Source organism: Phaethon aethereus (genome assembly GCF_964289735.1).
Source record: "Phaethon aethereus genome assembly, chromosome: 1".
Taxonomy (NCBI): domain Eukaryota; kingdom Metazoa; phylum Chordata; class Aves; order Phaethontiformes; family Phaethontidae; genus Phaethon; species Phaethon aethereus.
Genome location: NC_138575.1, coordinates 174,276,465 through 174,298,115, shown reverse-complemented (window position 1 = coordinate 174,298,115; position 21,651 = coordinate 174,276,465). Strand labels below are relative to the sequence as shown.

Here is a 21,651-nt window from a genome sequence, read left to right as displayed (position 1 = left end):
CCCTGTTCACAGACAACAGGTCCACAGGGCACCTTCCCTAGCTGGCTCACTCACCAGCTGTGTCAGGAAGTTATCTTCCACACACTCCAGGAACCTTATAGACTGTTTCGTCTCCGCTGTATCGTATTTCTAGCAGACATCTGGTAAGTTTAAGTCCCCCACGAGAACAAGGGCTAGAGATTGTGAGACTTCTCCCAGCTGCTTATAGCATATTTCATCTGCTTCTTCATCCTGGTTGCATGGTCTGTAACAGACTCTCACCATGATATCTGCCTTATTTGCCTTCCTCCTGATTCTTACTGATAAACACTCAAGTCTATCATCATCATCATGAAGCTCTAGACAATCAAAATACTCCCTTAATATACAGGGCTACCGCACTGCCTCTCCTTCCTTGTCTATTCCTTCTGAAGAGTTTATAGCCATACATTGCAGCACCCCAGTTGTGGGAGTCATCCTACCATGTTTCCATGTTGGCAACTATATCATCGTTTTCCTGCTGTATAGTGGCCACCACTGCCTCCTGTTTGTTACCCATGCACCAATTTGTTTGTTACACCAAGGCACACAGCATTGGTGTAGATGCAATTCAATTGGCCTATTGATACGGCCCTTCTCCCTTTTTGTGGGGAGAAGACCCAATTCTCATGTGACCATTCTCAGGCACTTCCGATCTGAGATGATTAGCATGTCTCCTCTTTAGACTGTTTTAATACGTTCTGCTAAACAAGAATGGGATATAACACAGCAATTCATCTGCACAGACTCCAAGAATTCATTCTTCAGTTAAGTATTTAAGCCATAGATTTAGTTCTACAGTCCCCAAAATTTTGCAAGACAATAAAACACCTCAACCATGTTTACCCGTAATATGTTTAACAGGTGACTTTGAACTTACTCAAGCTGAATAACCATTTTAGTGTGTTACATCAAGTTGAGTGTCATCACCTTTTCTCCCCTGAAACTTGCTGCTTTCCCATGGCAATCAATAACTGCATATTTTGTAAATTGAGTCTTCCATTGTGTTTTAATCTTGCTGATAATATCATGACTGAGAGCTTTAAGGGATGGGGGTGCTACCCTTCCTTCTTTCAAATCTCAGCATAATTTAAGTAAGAACTGGTACCTAGCTAATGAAATTCAAACGCTCCTGGGGTTGTGCATAACGCAGGACTACAGCCATCCAAGAAACTTCAGAGGTCATAAAGGAACATGCCTAGTAAATTTGCATGCTTCAATGTTAAGTGGCTATTAAGTTCTTCAATCTCAATTTTGGATGAAGACATCCAAAGTGGGATGCAAGCAGCCTATGGACACAATGATATTTTAAAGATATGAAGCTGCATGATACTGTCTTTTCTAGATGAATGTAAACTAGCTGGTTCCCTGCTTTATTCTAACTGTAAGTGATTATTCTGGTTTTGCCTAAGTCTTCAAACAGTTTAAACATCTTCCATCACTTGCACTCAGATGACAGTTCAAATTTCTCTTCCAAATCATGGCTAGCACAGCTGTTAAATCATTATGAAAGGATTGGATGTTGTGATTCTGTTTTGGAACAAGGTCTTATGATCTACACCTGCTCAAAGACTCCACTGAAAGCAACCATCCCCAAAGACCATGAAAGAAATACAACCGTAATTTGAATGTCTATGCCACCTAAATAACTGTCTCTATTTTTACCTCTCCAAATGTCAGAACTGAGGAGAATATCATTACTGCACCCCTTCTTCTATTCAAGTCGTAATGACTAATGCCTGAGAGAAGGATGAAGATTTAAGACACAAGGTTGTGGAAGTTGAGTATGTCAATAAAATTAAAATATTCAGTAAAGTGTTACGTAGGTGGAAGAAAGTAAAGGAAGAATAAAAAGAGTAAATAAGCAGAATAGAACGGAGTCCCCCAAACATCATGAGACTGGAATGAGAATGATGCTGAAAGAAAAGAAATTTAAAAATTTGGGTAAGATATGATGTTTGTTTTAGGCTTACTTGAACAAATCATCCAAAAATGTGAAAAATACACATGGAAGACAAAAATTGCTTTTAACTTACTAGGGAAATGAGCACAATCAAGTCTACAGCCTCCCAAAATACTTTAAAAGGGATTTCTATACTATGATTTTAGTAGCTATAATCCACACTTGCCTCCAGATAACATCATAGACAGGATCCAGACACACACCAGAACCTTGAAGGTCTTCCTGCTCAGAATCATTGAATGTTTTGCAACTGCCATCTACCTTGTTTATCAGAAGACATTTAAAAGGAGGAGGTTCTGATATTGAAGCTGGTACCAAACCTAGATCAGGGAGCAAAAAGAGCAGAAAAACATGAAGACTCCACTCATTATGTGGCATTTGCTATGCACGAAGCATTAATGTAGTAGGGAAGAACAGATGTACTGCTACAACAGAAAAAATAAACCATAGCAAGATTTAAGTGCAAAAGTTTAGACTTTTACATTCTACTTTTAATAAAATTGCATTTCTAAAGGAGCTAGGATGACCATGTGCAGTATAACTGAAAAGTCAAAATATTTTAATTGCCTCTATTGTTCGCATGATCAAAGCTATTTTTTCTCCAATACTTCTATAAGCAATTAAAATATTCTAGAAGGGTTCTTGCCTATTATATGTCTGCTTGCAAATATCTCTGATGTAGCAAGCACATGAGAATTAATGAGAGCTTCATCAATCCGGAGAAAAGTCTGGTCTCCACTTGCTCCAATCCATGTTGCTTTGCGTCCGTATTTAGAGCCTATATTAGGCATAGGTGCTGGTTTTGCATTCCAGTAGGGCATATCCAGAATTGGTCTACCAAGCTGACCTTTCTATAGAGAGAATGCAAGAATTAGTAAGTAAGAGTAACAGTAAGTGTCAAAGAGGAACAAGTTACTTTGATAGTTTCAACATACAAAACTAGTAATCTGGAAGAGCTAGCTTTCCACCAAATTAGATTGAAAAAGCAACAGCTAATCTAAGTGAAGTGTTACACGTTTAAATATGACAAACAAGTTATTGACAGATATTGTCCTCCCTATTCTGTTAGGTTTTTGAGTGAACTTTTGTTTTTCAATGCAACTCAGACTCTCCATGATGGATAACCCTCCTTTCCATCATCAGAATCAAACATAAAAGCATTTATTGTCCTTCAATACTCAATATCCAAATAACTTCAGTACTAAACAAGGAACTAATTAATAGGAAAAAAAAAATCTACATTCCAATTCAGACAGTCTAAACTCCACTCAATTCTGAACTTACATGGAGTAAGTCTGTAAGTCGTACAGAGCAAATCCTCTTAAAAGTATCTAGAAATTGATTAGCACATCAAACTTGAGCTAAAAAGAGCATAAACTGCCTAAGCAAGCACCTCTGCATATGCTCATTAACATCCTGACCTGGAGATCTAAGCCCTTATCTCCTATGTACAACTAGATACTGAGAGATGGACTAACAGTTCTTATACTGTACCTAAGTATGTAGTAATAAGTGCTGCAATAAACCTGTTCAGATTTCATCTACCTCACTCAGGCAAAGGAAATTCACCGCAGGCTAACGAAGTTAGGGTAACTTTGTATTTAAAATGGTAAGCGAGGAGAAACATGCATGTACAGCAAATACCCTCTGTCTAGCACGTTACTCATCTCTTTCTACGTAACACTGTATGTAAGTAAACTTAGTGAAGACATTTTCAAGAAACAAGCTTGCTTTTGAGCTTGTCTTGACTTTATGATGCTTTCAACAAACTTTCAAGGATTATAAGATGCATAGAACAGGCGGTCTAAATACAGTGTAAATTAATTTTTTTAGAAAAAGAAAAACCCTCAGTCAAGCCAGGCTTTAAAATCCTATTCCTGAGAGTGAATTTGGTTTTTCAGGGGCTAAGTTTCACTGCAAGTAAACAAAGCTTAAACTTATGTGTCCAAGTCACTTTTGACAAAATCATGGACACCAAAGCTCTTTCCTTAAAGCCTGAAAAACAACAAAACAGTACCTAATATTAGAGCCACCTCGTGGCACACTGAATTCAAATATGATTTCCAATTCTAAAATTTTAGTCTGCACCTTTTTTTGGTTTTTTTTGTAAAAAGACAGATCTCAAAAGGTGCAATTTCTCTTCTGTTGCGTTTGGCAGTACATAGCTTTTAACACATATAAAAATAGCTCAATACCTATACTCTAAATTTTACGACAAGGACATTAGTGGGAAGGCACAAACAACAGATGACTCTGGTGAGATTGCAGTGAGGGGGTATTTGCAAAGACAAGGAGGCACAACAGCCTAAAGTCAGGACGAAGGGGAACTAAATGAAGTTGAAGTGCTTATTCAGTGAATATAAGAACGGATTCCACATGGACATAGGAGAATATATACCATGTGGATATGAAATAAGAGTACCAGAGTTATGCTGTATTATACTGAGCAATAATCTCCCCTCAAGTGTTAAGTATAACTTCTGCAACTCATTGCCATTTCTATGAAAGAAAACAGGACACAATTTTTTCTAACGAATACAGACAGACAGGTAATAGAATATGCAATAGATATTTATTTGCAACAGAGCTTGCAACCATAAGAGTTTGAGAAAACTGATGCACCTTATAAAATAAACCCAGTTTTAAATTACAACCCTTATTAAAATATAAAAACCACCAAGAATTTGTGGCACCATGCTTTTCTAACCACAACAATACTAGAAGACACATTTTTAAACATAACAGACACAAAAGACATGCAGAAGTCATTAGTAGTTCTATAAAGGCAAGTATAAGCAAACAATTTGGAAAAGTCTTTGAATGATACATTAACTACTAGCTTATTCCCATAAATAAATATTATTATTTCCTTACCGAGAAACTTCCAAATGTGAAAACCTGGCCATCCATTAAGAGAATAGCTGTATGGTTGCTCCCAGCAGTAACTTGTGTACTAGGACCTGGTAATGCTTGCACCAATGTGGGACACCCCCTATATTAAAGCAAATTAATTTTGTATCAATACATGCTTATACAACATTTAACACACACATTAGTGTTATAAGGATTTCAGTCACTGTGAAATATATTCACTATGCTCACACGTTATATGAAACCAGAGTCAAGCAACATCTTACATATTAAATGAACAGAGGTTTGAAAGACTGTACCAGCTATTTAAGTTTATGGCCTCTTGTTACAGGGAACCAGATCAAGTACCCTCTCTCTTCAATTAAACTCAGAAATTGGCATAGAATAAAAATGGTTAATTTAACATGTAATTGTAAGATTATCTTAATGTTACTGTAATTACGCTAATATATATCTGTGTGTATATAGGTATGTATATAAAATATATTGTAATGAACTGTAGCAGTAAAAAAAATTCTGTAGTGAGGACGCTGGTTAGGCACTTAAAATTTGCATTACGAAGCAATCAAAGCCTTATGTGGTTGGTATTCTAGTACAATTACCAGAAGCAATATTGATATGGCCCTCCTGAGATCACTGGCCAGGGAATTATAAAAAGAGAGAGAAGGTCTACCCACCTCCATCAGCTTTCTAAAGAAGTATAAGGCATTAAAAAAACTGCTCTCCATCAAACTCATAGACTCAAGAACGAATAAACCTCTCCAAACTGTTTTCCAGAAAGATCTGAAGAAGTCTAATCCATGTGCCTCCCAAATATGGACATGTATAAGAAAATAAATTTCCCATTCCAGTAAAATGAAGGAAAAAAGCCCAATAGTACAATCAAGAAGCAAAGAAAGAAAACATGAAGTGATGACTTAGAATAGAAATAGCAGAAAAGATAAAAAGAAAGAAGTGAGATACTAAACTAAAATTTTTAGCTCAATCCCAACAAAGTGAACAGGAGAACAAGAACTGTACCAGACTGAGTCCCATAATGAATGTCTGCCTAGACTTCAAATTTATTGTGGACTTAGAAAGACTGGGAATTTGAATAATAAGTTATTCCCAAATAACTCCATGTTTGAGAACTCTGACTCCAGAGAACAGCAGCACTATTTAAACTCACTTTTAAACATGCACTTTCAAAGGCAGATTAATCTAAAATAAGAACAGGTTGCCTTAAACTGGAATTAAAAAAAAAAGTGTCAGCCTACAGTTACCTAGCAGTTTTTTAGCAGCTGATGTGCAAAAAGATGGTTTAGTTGCATGTTCTGCTTTTGGCTGAATTGTGGATAAAACAGAAGTCAAGAAAGTGAGAGGAAGGAGAGGCATCGTGTGTTCAGTAGAGAAAGGGTAGATGGGAAGATGTGAACATGGGAAATGTGGAACTGAGGAACACAGTATGAATATAGGTTGATGACCTGAAGGAGGAACACAGGTATACAGAAAGAAATTATTCCTTCATGATAACTGTAGCTTCCAGTGGGTGACTGTAGTGGAGATAGAGAGACTGAAGGGCAGCATAAAATTTTGCAGAGGATGCACAACATGACATTCATAAATTTAGAAGCCTTCGTTGGTGTACAGGCACATGAGTTTGGACATCAGTAAGATTATACACAGTCACACAAAGCAAAGTTTAGCAGCCCCAATGATGAAAACACTTTAAAAACAAAAGAAACATTGCATTTACCTCCCATTTACTTTAAGGAAGCTCAAAAAGGCTTGAAGCAGAAACAAAACATAATTAAGAACTAACCCAAAAGCGTTCCTGTTAAAGGGAAACAATTAAACATTAAACCCAAAGTTTTGGGGTTTTTTTCCCCTCTCCCTTAAAATTATGATAGTTGCAGGCATGGAATTATCAATCTGATGCTTTAAAAAAAAAGGGGGGGGGAATGTTTAATCTCTTTGATGCATAAACCAAAAGTATTTCTCTTTCTGTTTTGACAATTGAATCTATCAGCAATGTTATGTGAATGCTATGCATGATATTCCCTTGGAAGCAGCAGAGCAAAACCAGACAAGGAACTAATGTAGGGAAATTTAATACATTACCCTTAAGTAGCTCTTTTATTAAGATCACCCAGATTTTGGAATGGCCAACTACAGCGTATCAAGTAAAGAAATGAACAGCAAAAAGCTTAAGACACTTAACTTCATAAAAATAAAGTAAAATTACAGAAAAATAGCTTTCACTTCATAAAAGGAGGAAGGATTTGGAAAAATACAATAACCAAGTTTCACTCATGTATGCAGAATTTAAAACTTGTGATGCTATTGAGTATTTCCCTATCTCTCAATCTCAACACAGAAAACCTCAGCATAGACACTTAGGAGTCTGAGAGACTCTTTGGATGAAGTTTTGACAAACAGGGTTTCTCCATTTGAACGGAGGAAAGCAAGACGTATTCTTCTGGGATGGAGTTGAAGGACACATTGGTGTCAAGATTCTTTGTCTTCTGGATATGACACAGGTACTTTGCATAGGTCAATCACAAAAGATCAACCTCAACTATACAGAAAATAACCCAAGATCCCTTGGGAAAACGTAAGATTGCTGAATGAAAAGCAGGAGATACACATGCATCAGCTAACTCACGATCCGACAGAAGGACCAAATACGTTTTGGCTGTCAACACCGAAACCCTCTTCCATCCTGAAGGGTAAGCATTTCTGTGAGCAGATGTGGTCTTTGAAAACTCGTCCTGCATTAACTGTTCGAAAAATCGCTGTCCGTGGTACTTGTCCAGGCAACAGCTGGCTGCCAGGTCCGGTAAGATGTCCCTTGGGGCAGCTGACCGTGGTGCTGTAAATGCAGGTTCACCACGGGCTGTTACTGTGTAGTGCGTAAAAGGAAACCAGTAGTAACTCCTCTCAATTGCAGGCAGAGTTGGACAGTACATACTTAAAAAGAAAATGGAGATTTTTAGCTTTTAGAGGTAACAGGAAGTTTGGTAAAAAGATGTAAATAAGACCTGCACTCCACTGCTGAAGTAAGATAAGCAGACAATGCACCTAGAAACACGGTCTTATCAAGCAGAGATGATGGAACACTTTTTTTTTCTAGACATATTAACAGGATATAGTCTCTACACTTTGCCTTCAAATAGAACATAGCTGACTGTCCATGGAAGGTCTGCTCAGTTTTCTTACATGTTATTGTTGAACCTTTGGAAGCAAAATCACATCAAGATTGTCTTACTTCAGTTGTTCAATTTCTGGAGCTTGACCACCAGATCATGTGCTTGCTACTGCAGTGCTGAAGTTAACAGTTTGTACAAGAAATGCGGGCAAATTTTGAACAATCACAGAAAGATCCTGGAGTTTTAAGTCCCAGCTTCTTAAGCGAAGCATGAACAACAAACAGGCCTTTGCTTACCGAAATACAAGACATGCTACTTTTCACCAAGACTGGATAGTGGAAGCAAGAAATGCTTTGCAGTGAGTTTCCAGCTGCCAGCTTCTAACTTGAGGAGAATATAAGCAGACACTGACAAATCTTTCATGTAGTCAACAGCTCATCAACATCCGCCACTGTGGATTTTACAACAGAAAGCCTACACAGACTAGTTTAATGGCTCCAGCATACTGATATGGAAAAAACGGCCTCACACGAACCAGATCACTTGCACTTTTAAGTGGTCCATCTGTGAACGGATGAAGTTTTTGCTGGAGAAAAAACCCCCACCACCTTGTGCATATTGCTTCCACCACACCATTTCAGTTCTATTAATGGTTTACTGAGAATCACATCATCCTGTTGATCTGCTGTTGTTTGCTTGTGTGCATAAAAAATAGTCTGAAGTCCTTCTAGGGCATGTAATATGCCTCATTCCTACTGAAGTAGGAGGAGGAATTTGTGGTGTTTACCATACTCTATTAGAGGAGTCCAGAATCCCTGTGATTATGGAGAAAGACATGTCTGGACAGCTGTGCAGAGTTCAAAATAGTTCAGCATTTTCAACACTTGATAAAATATAGAAAAGATAGGAAATATAGGAAAGGATAAGTCATCAACTGCTGCCCAGAACTTCCATTATTGCTTCATCTGGCAATGAAGACGGCTCCCTCAGATGAAAATGAGAGTTCCTACATTGTCCCTGACAGTTCTTGTTTTCAGGGGCCCCCATATTCAGTTATACTAGCTAGGCTGCCTAAATATTGCTTCCTTTTTTTTCCTCCCCTCTCTCCTGCCCAGAAACACAACAGAGTATCAGTTCCTGGATTCAGAAGATGATGGTCTTCCTGAGGTCAATACAGGCAATGTGACACACTGCATGACTGACATACCACTGACCTGGCTGGAGCTGGCCATCTGAGCACCACTGCGTCCCAACTGAGGTGGAACTCTGCATAAGGATTCCCTGTTTCCTTCTCTGAATCCCTTACTGTGAGGACAGAGGAGAGATCTCTACTTAAAGCTGGAAAAAGAAGTACATCATGAGGAAATCATCATTTGAATGATGGTGCTAAACAGCAATATAGTACTATAGCCAGTTCTCATGCACAGGACATACTCCAAATTTCTTCAAGGCTTTTTTCAGACACTGTCTAGGGTCTGTTGTAGAATGATATAAAGATCAGTGCCAAGTACTGATGTTGTATTTGGCACAGTACATGATGCTGATGTTGTACGCTTGTATCTTCTCAGCTTCTAGGCCTGGTCAAGCACTACCCTTTGGCACAGGATGTTTCATGTTCTCTTCTAGAAACTACATTTGGTCTCCATTCAGTTGCTGTCTAAATAAGCAACAGATGTGGGGTTTACTGCCTGCAATTCTGGCAGATATGGCAGCTCCGATGCCTTCAGAAAAGCCAAGCAATTTCATCAAAGTTGGAAATAAGGAAACAGTAAGTTACTAGTACAAATGCCACTGCTGTTTGTACCTCTTCAGTCTTTAAAGACAGAAACTGGCCTTATTCTAATAGTGACTTGAAATGCCAGCTAAAGCAGTTGTAGCTTGGAACAAGCATCCAAGAATTTCCAGGAATGAAAAACAGAGTACTTATCTGTGATATGGCTCTACCATAGGCAGAAACACAGACTGCATTCACCAGTCCAATGCAAACTGAGTATGGGTAACAGTTTAGAGATTACCATTAGGCACAGCAGTCAATACAAAGTAACACTTCTGCTAAGCTTTCTTCCTTCCCTCTCCCCCTTTTGTTTAGCAAATCCAATGAAAGTTTTAAGATGATGAAGATTTCTTCAGAAACTTGACAAAAGAAATGATTTGGAAGTCTCCAAAGAGATTAGGAGGGTAGATGTTCAGTAATTTTCATCCCACTGCTACAAGAGAAATGACAGAACTGAAGATAGGTCATGGATGCTTCACTCTGTATGCCTTTTACATAAGGATACTGGGCTTTACTGGACATACACAAAGCCTCAATGATTCCTACTATTCAAAATCCCGTCTTATGTGTTATATGGTATATGTACGTGCCCAAAGAACAACATTGTTACATTTCCTTTTACGGCAGGACATTGATTTTTTTACTTTAGTGACTAGACTAGATTACATACTGAGGATGAGACACTAAGGGTAAGATTGAGCTTCACATTAAAGACACCTATATTTAATTATCTATGCTCTCACTGTAGTCAATGGAGATCAAGCCCATAATGTTTACAGAGTAGCTACTGAGCATACCTAAGATAAATAAGTAGTGGGTGGTTAGTCAAATAGCTCTCCACACTCTGTTGACTACTCTATTTCCATTGACCAAAAGAAAGCACACGTCTCTCATGCTCACAGCCGAAGTGTCTACAAAATGCATCCGAGATCCAAGCTCAGTGACTTAATTTTGGAGATTAGTAATAAACAAAAATGAGATTTTATCATAACTGAACTACTGCCAGTGGTGTAACAGAAACACGTTAATCTAGATTTCCAACATCATACTACTGGAATTATTCCATATAAAGTATTTTACAGAAATAATAAAATTTAAATGAGATTTCAATGTCATTCTGTCATATACATAGAGAGAATTGAAGAGAAAGAAGCATTTCAATCCACAGAAGCCTTCACATATTAAACAAAGTACTTATACAGTACAGCAGTACTGTTACTTGTGTCTATATACAGGGGGTTATGGGGCAAGGGCAAAACAAGAGCTCGTCAACTTTATTTGGACAATATTTGAGTTCTTACTTGCCAGCTACAGAGAAACAGAATTTTAGCCACTTTTTATGCAGCAGTACAGCAATACACAATCATGTCCTTTAATTACCAGCTCACCTGGAATTAACATCACCATGTCCAAGTTGCCCGTGCTGCCCATACCCAAATGTGTAAACATCACCATTCTCCATCAAAACCACTGAAAAACAAATAAAAATAATATTTTTCTGACATACGCACATGTTAACATGGTACTGCACCAGTGCTGGTTAGCCCTTCTGAGCCGTACACTGAACAATCCCTACTGAAACACTAAGAGATCTGTACCAGATTCCACAACACATCGCAACTAGCACCTCTATGCAGGGTTAGAGCTGTGCCATGCAGATGCTTTCAAATGACTCAAAAATTGCTTAAAGACTCTGATGTAACTCAACATATGATACCTATAATTCTTTTCACTGTTGAAGGACAGTGTAGTAGGCTACAAAATTACGCTGCAACCTTTTCAACCTTTAAGACTCCCATGTACATCCTTATTGAAAATTAAACACAAAGCAGTGAAAACACATATGACAACATTAAAAAAACAACAAAAACGTCTACACTATAATTAGCACTGATGTATTTGTTTTCACCTGAATGATGAAATCCACAACTGACTTGTACAGCTCGCAGTTCACAGTCAAAGCGGACAGCCCCTGGTGGATAGGTTGTGATTTTGCTGGCATCCTTCTCACCTCTTTCTCCACTTCCATCTATGAACAAAACTTGTAATTATATCCCATGTTTTCTAGAAGAGTTATATTAGAAAAATGAATAGAAGAAGAATAGTAAATAACTCCCCACCCCACCATTTGTAAGGAAGGAGAAAGAACTCACAGAATAGTAGGAGAGACAGCTCAAAATGTGGCATCAAAGTAGGTGTGAAAGATGACAGAAACTCTAAACAACCTACTACAAAGTTACACATTGGAAAATAGCACATCCTCTAAAGCAGAAACTTCCAAAGAGCAGGAAATTCAAATAACTTCAGGAGTTTTGCTTAATAACCATCACTTTCATTCTTTAATTAGATAGCATTATGAAGTAGACAGAAAGCACTGTAGTTAAATTCAACAGGCATACACTGGTCTATTTTTTCAATTACTCCATTTAAGGTTTTTACTTGACTCCAACTTGGCCGTATAGACCTTGTTTTACAGAAATAACAACTACTTACGTGGCTAATTTCTAACAATGCCGACATACTTGCTACTAGCACGTGTTTCCTGTCCAAGATGCATTTTTAGACATTGTTTCTGTGATTTCTTTTACTAAGTATGAAGTGCATTATTGGTTCCTGAAGTCAAATCTGCTCTTGCATCAGATAAAAGCACTGAAGTGACAAATAAGTTTATTATTTATAAATGTCTTGAAAGCCACTACCTTCTCCAGAAATCAGAATGTTTAAGTCATCTAACAATTACACTATAATTAACTACACGGTCACAGGGTCACAAAAAAAGGCAGTTTCATAAAACTAGCTGGAAACCAACATGACAGAGAAACAGACAACATGTTCATCACTATTGAAACGCCTATACCTGTGTAGAAAGCGGGCAATGAAAGCTCTAAAGAAAGTGCATTTTCATAATGAAAAATTTCATATATGACTTCAGTCACACTGTCTCTAGCACAGAGAAATAAGAGAAAATACATAAAGTGAAAGATAACTGCACAAAGGAGACTCCATATTCTTTCTGTGATAATTCTGACTGATTACTGCTTTATTAACAAAATTGATACAGGGAAACAACTGCTGCTCAAAGCATTCAAGGTGTTGTTAATTTAGACCTATATTTATAATTTCTACACATTTTCCTGAATAGCCATTAGTGGAAGTCCAAACTCTGAGACTTCATTGTGTGCAGCATAACACTTACAGACCTACAAATCTTTTAGACTTAAAATACAATTCTCTTTATACATATTGCTCAAACTTTCTTTCCTTTTTATTGCATGGAAACTTGTGATGCAGTGAAGTAATTTCAACAATTTTATTACAAACCAGTTATAAGAAATCTTACTGCTCTGGAAATAAAGCTCTCTTCTAGTGATGACCGAGTACACAAATTATATGAATCTCCATGTAGTTTACATCTGTAAAGGAACAGTGTGTATAAGTATTAAATAACGCTTCTAAAGAATTAGGTTTAATAGCATAGGTAAAGAATCCCTTTGAAAACGTGGGTGCTCTTCAAAAAGAATCACTCTTGCACTACATGTTGGATATGTGTGAAATGGAGACATGGTAAAGGAATTGTCTGGCTCTAAGAATTGCCATGGGATTTTTGAGGTTTTTCCAACAGTCAGCTGCGTACTACCAGACTGCATGCACTTTAGAAGAAATGTTTCTGAAGGTCTGTCTACATCTTTTTTTGTATTAACAACAAAAGCAAATACAAAGAGACAGAACCACTATTTAACAACAACAGAAATATACCCTGAAAATACAGAATTTTTCCTCCTAGTCATGTAATTCTGACTTAACATGCTTCTAGGATTTTAGTTAACAATTTGGCTATTTCTCAAATACAAGTACCTTTGAACTTTTTATGCCTACTTTTGCAATAAACTCTACATGCCAAAGTAATCAAGAGATGGTTCTAAGGGCTAATATTGCCGCCAGATTTATTTATTCAGCAAGCAGCCTACTTACTACTTCCCTCTTTCATACAAGCTTTTTGGACAGGAGCAGAAAAAAGCTAATTATTCCATCTACCTGTGGCCCCTGTCTCCTCCCCGACCCCCTCAATCATTGATGTCTGTAATGAAAAATGTAAGCTCTTCCACTGTGCAAATGCACTTGAACAGTCACCTGGCAGGAAGGAACATGTCCAGTGAGTATGTGTCATGGCTGCATATATTTCCTACAATGAAATGAAGTAAACACACAGCAACCATGTCACTTATGTAGAGTCATATTAACAAAATTTAGGAGAAGTTACATTCCGGTCATGTAACAGTGGTGTATCAAGTGATCTGCAGACACCTGAACAGGTACATGTGCATTTCCTGCCTCATCATAAGAAAAACATACTGCTCTTAAGTGCTTCAACAATTACTAAGAAATAGTTGAGGACTGATGTTTTCTTAAATGATAAATATGTGATACTGCCTTTAAATAAAAGATGGTTTGAGATATATTCCCATTTTTCCCAAAGTTGCAAATGAAAGCATAACACTATATTACCCTTAGGGAAACACTAAATACTATTGTACAAGGTGTAGAGACAAGTACATGCACATGAAACAAATTTTGCAATTCCTTATCCAAGAAATAAATTTATTTTTATTTATTTACAGAGTTGGCATTTTCAAATTCCAAAGCTAACTTCTCCAAGCCTTTTAGGAATGCAGGAATAGAAGCAACTGACTTCCATACATATATTACTTTGCTTAAGTGTGAAACTTGCAAACTGAAAACAGAAGTCCTCTCAGCCTTCTTTGCGTGGTTAGTAACTGTCTCATGAGTTTTGAATCAGCTGTATCCTCAGAATTTGATAAGCACTCTAAAATAATTTTATGTGTGGTAAGAACAAAACCGTTGTAACTAAAAAAAGTAAGATCCAGCTAGTCTTGGTTAGGGGTGGGGAGGGGGGAGTCTTTTCACTAAAATATACAAAACTTAATAGAATATTACTACTTACCTTTAGAGCATGCTTTTGGGCTATACTGTCTATCTGTATACTCTATTACGTGGCCAGTGGTTATCATATTTTTCTAGCAGCACTGCACAGAAGAACCAAGTTCTACAAACTCTTGCACTTAGAGATAAGGCTGCAAATAAACTGGGTCATCCCTTTCCTTTCAGTACTTTCACAGAGTCAAAAATCTTTTAGGTATGTGAGCAAAAGCTGGATGCAGAAAGCTTATTTTCATGTGTCTCAAGGAGCAATTGTAACTATGGAGATACACGCTTGCTTTTCTTCAAACAATTGTGCACATATTCATTTCATTAAAAGTAGTATCAAAACAATTGTTCCTAAGAGGGAAGCACAGAAAGACGACTAAAGCAGAGACTCTTCTGGTTGAATGAATGGAACCTTGTAAGCAGAGCAGGTTAGTACTTCCAGTGTTATCTAACTGAACTACTACTGAACAGAAACTTTGACTCTTATCTCCGAGAGAGAAAAAAGCACCAAGGAAAAAGCTTCAAAGTGCTTCCTGCTGTCAGCACTGAGGGGTGGGCTCCATGAACAACTTTACAATGATGGGTTTTCATCTTGGTTATCTTACACAGTTAGGGAAGGAAAGCGAGATAACTGGAAATACAACCAACCAACCTCCCCCACCACTCCATTTTCCTTAGAAAATCCTTAACTCCTGAAGACAATTTTTCACTCTGTGAAACATGCTCAAAAGTTCTTTTGCCTGATATTGCTACCACAAAAAAGCTGCTTTCCAGGAACAATGGAAAAGCTTATTCAGTCCCAACAGCAAGTAAAGTCATAACCTATAAATGAGAGTTCTGCTGGCAAAAAAAGCCCTAACATTGTTACAGAATGGCCTCTTGGACCCTTGGTCCAGACCCTAGGAAAAACATTTTGTTAGTGTTCCTCAGCTGCAGTAAGGGTGATGATATTTCATTTCTCACTGACCATCTCTGGAGGAGGGAAAAAGTGCTTCCAAAGATGTTAAATGTGTTTCTTCTCCCCACAGATTAAAAGCTTTAATGCAATATGACTACACAAAAAATTCTTGAATAACTGTCTCTCTATAGCACATCATTTGCCAGCAAATCTTTGTTCAGTTCAGCAGTGATTACCCAAGTAAAGCATATCAATCAAGTTACTGGTTAGTATCTGTGATGTTCAACCCTCACAGGACATTCTGAATGCCTCAATACCATCTATAGGCTTTATACACAACAATATTACTTGAACAAATCAAGTAATTTTTGAAATAAAAACAGCTGCTGTGACTGCAGCTTCTTGGCTGTCCACCACAGGCTTCAGTTGAAATATCTGTAACCAATACTATAGCTACAATGTTGTCTTCTTAAATTAGGTATTCAGCTTTAATTCACAGGTGGAGAAAAAGGCATACATTTATGAGTTGCCTCATTCTCCACAGATACCAGAAGGACCTTACAAAATGACAAGGATAACTTTTCAAATCATTTAACAAGTGTAACTTGTGGAGTAAGTCATTGAAGTGGTGGGTTTCTCTGAGGGACAAGGAAATAGCAACAATTTCTAAAAACTAGAGAATTAATCAAACCTCATATTATTGCAATAATTTATCCATCTGTTCAATAGTGGCAATTTCTTCAGCAGTTTCTTCTTCCTCTACCAGCTACTGCTGGTCCTGCTTTATTTATGATTTGCAATGGTTCACAGGCATAAGTATCCATTTGCAGTGTATGACAAAGAGTTATTCCTAACCTCTTCAAAATTCTGGGCAACTTCATCTAACTAAATTTAACCCTCCAAAAAGTATTACTGAATGATGGGGAAGAGAGTGGCTAGTATGAAAGATGATAAGGAAGTCTGAATAGAGAGGCAGAATTCATAATAGCAAAAAAAGGTATGTTATAAAGTCAACTTTGTTGTTAATAATTGTTATTAACAAATTAATATTTGTTGTCATGATAACACAAGACAACAGCTGCTGATTATATATGCTTGTGAGATTTGACATACTCTCGCATTCTTCCAGCCTTAAATTCCAAGGAAGTCCCTGTCTAAATTGTCTCATTATTGATGGCAATAAAAACCTAGTAAAGAAAAAGTGTCTCTGAAATAGTTTTGGTGCAACTCTTACCTTCTTAAGCAAAGAGCAAAAGTCTTAAGCAACATGTCTTCAGTTGTGTTTTGAATCTCAGTTCAAACTAAGGAATACTTAGCACATGAAAACAAGACTGTAAGACCATGGAAATATCAATACGACACACAAAGACTCCAGTATTATTCACTTCTATTAAGTCTTAGATGTAGGTTTTCATGTTCAGCTGTCTTTCTCTGACGAGTGCTCCAAACTGCTTTACTCTTCAGAAGGTACATTTTACAGTCAAAAAGTAAATTAAAAGTAATTTTCTTGAATTTCTGATAACTTTGTATTAGCATTTGCAAAATGGTTGATATACAGCTTGTTCCATCCATTCAGGTTCAGCTTCATCTAATCTTTGTCCTTTTGAGGGCATTTGGTTTCATACTGTTTAGAACATTTTTTCATTGCCAGTACTCCCAAATACAGGAAAAAGGTGGCATTTGGTTGCAGCACCTTAACTGACTCTAGGAGCTTGCTTTGCTTTTAATTGCTACTCAGTTCATTTCTACCATTGAGAAAATTCTACAGACTTTCACTAATCTTTTTTACTCAGATCCCCAGTGGTGAATTCCACAGGGATTGGAGATGCAGACTGGGAACTTGCCACCTCATTAAAGAATGAGGATGAAGCACAAGCTCACTTTTCTCAGTGTCAAAGCACTCCATGAATACCAAGAAGGTGGTACCTACTCCTTTCTATATATACGTGTGATGGAGACACAGACATCGATCAGAAAGATTATGAATATGCTTAATACGCATTTTTTGTAGTAACAAGGACCTTGATACACAGACCCTATAAATGTGAAATGAGTAGCTGACAATGGCAAGCTTTCCAGAAAATGGGTATAATTCTGAGTCCTGAAATATCTGTCCACATTCAAGTTTAAATATTATCAAGAGAAGTTCTGCAGCTGCAAATAAAGAAGCAGGAACAGGTACCAGCAGGTTTAGAACTGGCCCCATCAGTACTACTAGTCAAAATAGATTTTCCTTGCCTGAAGATCTTGAAGGTCTGGTTGATGTGAAAAATTACAAGGCTACTTTAGCAGAAACCTCTGAAGTAAGAATGTCTGTTTGGAAAGCACCACATTCAAAAGTAAAACCAAAGAACATCCTGATTTCAATGTTTTAGTGTCCTTTTACTGAAGTCAACATCCCTGCCTCAGATTGCTTGATTATTGCTTCTCCATTCCATGTATAGTGAAGGAGGCATGCCTTTTAAGATGAGGTATACTTCTTATCTTTTTTATGGTTTCCATCTTCCCCATTACTTTGATAACTCACTTCACCAGTTTCCCTTTTTCCTTTGGAAGGATTTCCAGAAGTTAAGGGGCATTTCTAGTTTCTAGTGGAATTTATGGTCGTCTTTTGAGAAGCAATCTCCTGAGGCAGAGAAGGGTCTCAAAGTGTACTTACTCAAGGATGTTACAATCTTCCTCATCTGTTTAGCATGAGACACAAAGCATATAGGCTTCCTCAAGGAAAAATAAAAGTTCAGTTCTACAGAGCATATCTGACAAAATCTTTCACCATAGTACAGACTTTTGCATTGTTCTTATAAGCCCAAGAAGCAATGCAAACCTCAAACTGACACTAAGGAATATAGCTCTTGTAAGGAGATAACTGAACTGAAGAGACCTCCAACTACTAGCACATGCCAAATAAGTACAGATGTAGGCAGGATAAGAGTACTCCTTTATGAACTTGCCTATGAGGTCAAGGGCTTGCAACCAGTACAACTAGCAGTAGTATCCAGCTCAAGAACACTGGTCATCAGCAAACTATCACTCAAATGACAGCATTTAAGTTCTGTTTTGTCTTTCAGCATCCAATCTTTCCCAAGGAGATTATGATAGGGTATTCTGTTTAATCCATGAAGATTTAAAGCTCAGATGATATGTTTTCCAAATAGGTTGAATATATGTTATGCAAATACAAAGGATCAGATTCTGCTTTTATATCCCTAAAATAAACTTAAGATGATTTCATGATCCAGTATGTTCATAACTACGTAGGCCTATCAAACACGCACACTGAAATCATATCCCAAAAGGCTTCAAACTGTCATACAATTTGTTTGCATACATGCCAGAAACTATCACTAACTTCTGTTAAATCAACTGAAATGCCATTTAAACAATTCTTCTCATATTTAGCTATTCTTTAAAAAAATAGTTGAAGCGTTCTGGGCCCTCACCATTTTAGGAGCTTTCCACTTACTTTGATCAGGTCTGTAACCTACATTTTACATATTTATCCTTCATATATAAATATATATGTACACACACATCTATAAACAGATATATACAAACTATGATCAGATTTGATATAGCTCAACTTTAATAAATGCAGTTGAAATTTTTAGCAATGCACTACCTCTTCCAAAAAAAAAAAGTCACTTGTATCTGAACAAATTACACATTTAGAAAATCAAGGTATAATAAATTGGCCTTCCAGATATACAAAAATGTCAGGAATATCAGACACCTCCTGACTTACATTCTGCAAAAGAATGTTTAACTCAAGAATATTGCAGTATAAAACCTGTACTTTGATCTGTATTCTGCCTATTCAAAGATAGTAAAAAAAAGTGTTGCTTACATTATTTTAAATATTTTATTTCTTTAAAAAGCCTTGTTAAAAGATAACATAGCTATGAAAAATTTTATGCTAGTATTAACAAGTCTGAAATTGATATGTTAAAGCAATCGCCCCAGATATACAACACAAAGGTTCAAAAAAACAACACAAATGCAACGCAGCAGTCTGAACGACTGGAAGGTGCTCAGGTTTCCTACAGTAAAATTAAAGAACCTTAGGAATGAGACAGCTTTAGAAATGAGAAGAGACACACAGAAAGACACTGCATATTTCATCAAAAAAAAAGGAAAGAAAAACAAAGACAATGCAGACTACCAAACATTTAGACTTTAAAAAAAAAGGTCAACATTTAAATGCGTTTCTTTCTCCTCAGGTAACATACTAACAAGAAGAAAAGGCAGAACCCATTTTGTGCAGTTCTTTGAAAAGACAGATTCAGTGCATGGAAGAAGCGACTGGGAGGATGGGCTTTTTTCCACCTTAGCCAATAAGGAAGACCAAATACCTTTGTGCTTGTCCCGTTTATGCTTTAGCTGTGCTGGATGGGGTCTGATTCTGGCTAGAGCCTGTTCTCGATGGTTCATAAAAATAGGACCAGGAAATACAAGGGGGCCTGAGGAGAAACATTTTGCACATGCATAGGAAAGCTCACAAAATGAAAACAGTGTGTTAAACAAAATCCAAATTAAAAGTAACCAAAAAAAAAAAAAAAGTAATTACATAATAATCGTTCTCCTAAATTCTAAAGGCCCTAAGTAAAAGAAAGTTGTCATTTCTTGATACGACCAAAATATTATGCAAAGAAACGATAATATCCCACAGTTTTACCTGAACTTGTAAGTATGCAACTGTTCTCCAAGCAATGGAAATACAACAGACTCACACTGGAGTAAAAATTGATAGCAAATAACCACTACTGTCTTTAATAGTTAAAAAGGTTAATTATCATGCCTTACATCCTACAACATTACATTCAAAATACAAATTTTGAACAATATCATCATATCAATGCTAAATTTAAAAAACATAACCATACAACTGTTTGTAATTAACATATTTAAAATGCAGAGTTATTACTTATTAAGAAAACAGCTATCCAAAACCACCTGTTCCATTAAGAAAAAATAAAATTTTTGTCTTATCTACTTACTAATTTTGAAATCTTTTAAAGTTATTTTCAAAACAGTTACCATGTGTGTAAAGGTCTTCAAAATAAGATTTGTATTTGAAGAAAGCAATGATGTATGTATTTGAAATTTTCTCCAGACTACTTTTTCTTTTTAAAATCTAGGCCCAAGCAGTGATGTATTAAGTTTAACTGAGGCTGATTATATGTAGATCAGGGACCAGCAATTTGTTCCTTAAAAGCGTATTTTTCCTCTATTTTAAAGGTTAAGCATGTCACCAAGAATTTCTTTGGAGGTACCCTCCTTCTTCCAGAAGTCTTACATTTAATGGAAACCATGAATCAGGAGCAGCTAATTCTGCCAAGAGCCACTCTTGCCATTCCACGGGTTACCAGACTTACATGGACTTTCAAATAAAACCAAAACCAAACAAACAAGGAAAAAACCCCCAACAAAAAATACCGCCAAAAAAACCAAAAAAATGCCCCAAATCAGGGTTTGTGTCATGTTATAAACAGCTTATGTGAAACTTTTAAAGTGTTCCTCCCTCCTTCCCCAAAATCATTGCTATTCTACTTCCTTAGCTGACAAGTTAATGTAGGCTAACTTTTCATAAATGCCCACTGACTCAGGTCTCCTGCTGTCACCTTTAGTCCATTAGTTCCTTCACTAATACTAAATAGTATGGAAAGAAATTTAAGTGGAAGGTAGGCCAAATCTAGCCAGCTTTAGATACTTCAGATGAATCAACTCGTCTTCACACAAAGAAGTTCCCAAATCTTAACATTAACTTAAAAAGAGAAATGTAAAAATCTTTTAAAAAGCCACTACTACCTTTCTGCCTAGCTTTGAGATTCATACATGTGTTAGCTAATATAATGGCCAAAAATCTCGTTAATCATGTAAGTTCCTACACACAGCACAGATTTTTTGTTCTGGTTCTACTGTATTTATCTGGACTCTCTTTATCCCAGAATAGGTCCCATTGTTCAATTAAATACTCCTTCTGATGACCAAGGATCTTTATTTGCTTTTGCTTTACCATCACCTTGCAGATTCTTCCTTTAGTTGTCTTGCTATC

General features: G+C 36.9%; 1 protein-coding gene across 1 annotated transcript in view; it reads right to left on the bottom strand.

Moving 5' to 3' along the window:
* MYCBP2 (MYC binding protein 2) overlaps positions 1-21,651 on the bottom strand; it is a gene marked incomplete at its 5' end in the record, with an annotated part of 223,888 nt that overhangs the window by 119,660 nt on the left and 82,577 nt on the right. The window contains 6 exons of the mRNA XM_082013861.1: positions 2,142-2,301; positions 2,628-2,832; positions 4,856-4,973; positions 11,143-11,224; positions 11,664-11,783; positions 19,949-20,056. Of these exons, the coding sequence (XP_081869987.1) occupies positions 2,142-2,301; positions 2,628-2,832; positions 4,856-4,973; positions 11,143-11,224; positions 11,664-11,783; positions 19,949-20,056 (793 nt within the window). The remainder of the gene's footprint in view (positions 1-2,141; positions 2,302-2,627; positions 2,833-4,855; positions 4,974-11,142; positions 11,225-11,663; positions 11,784-19,948; positions 20,057-21,651) is intronic.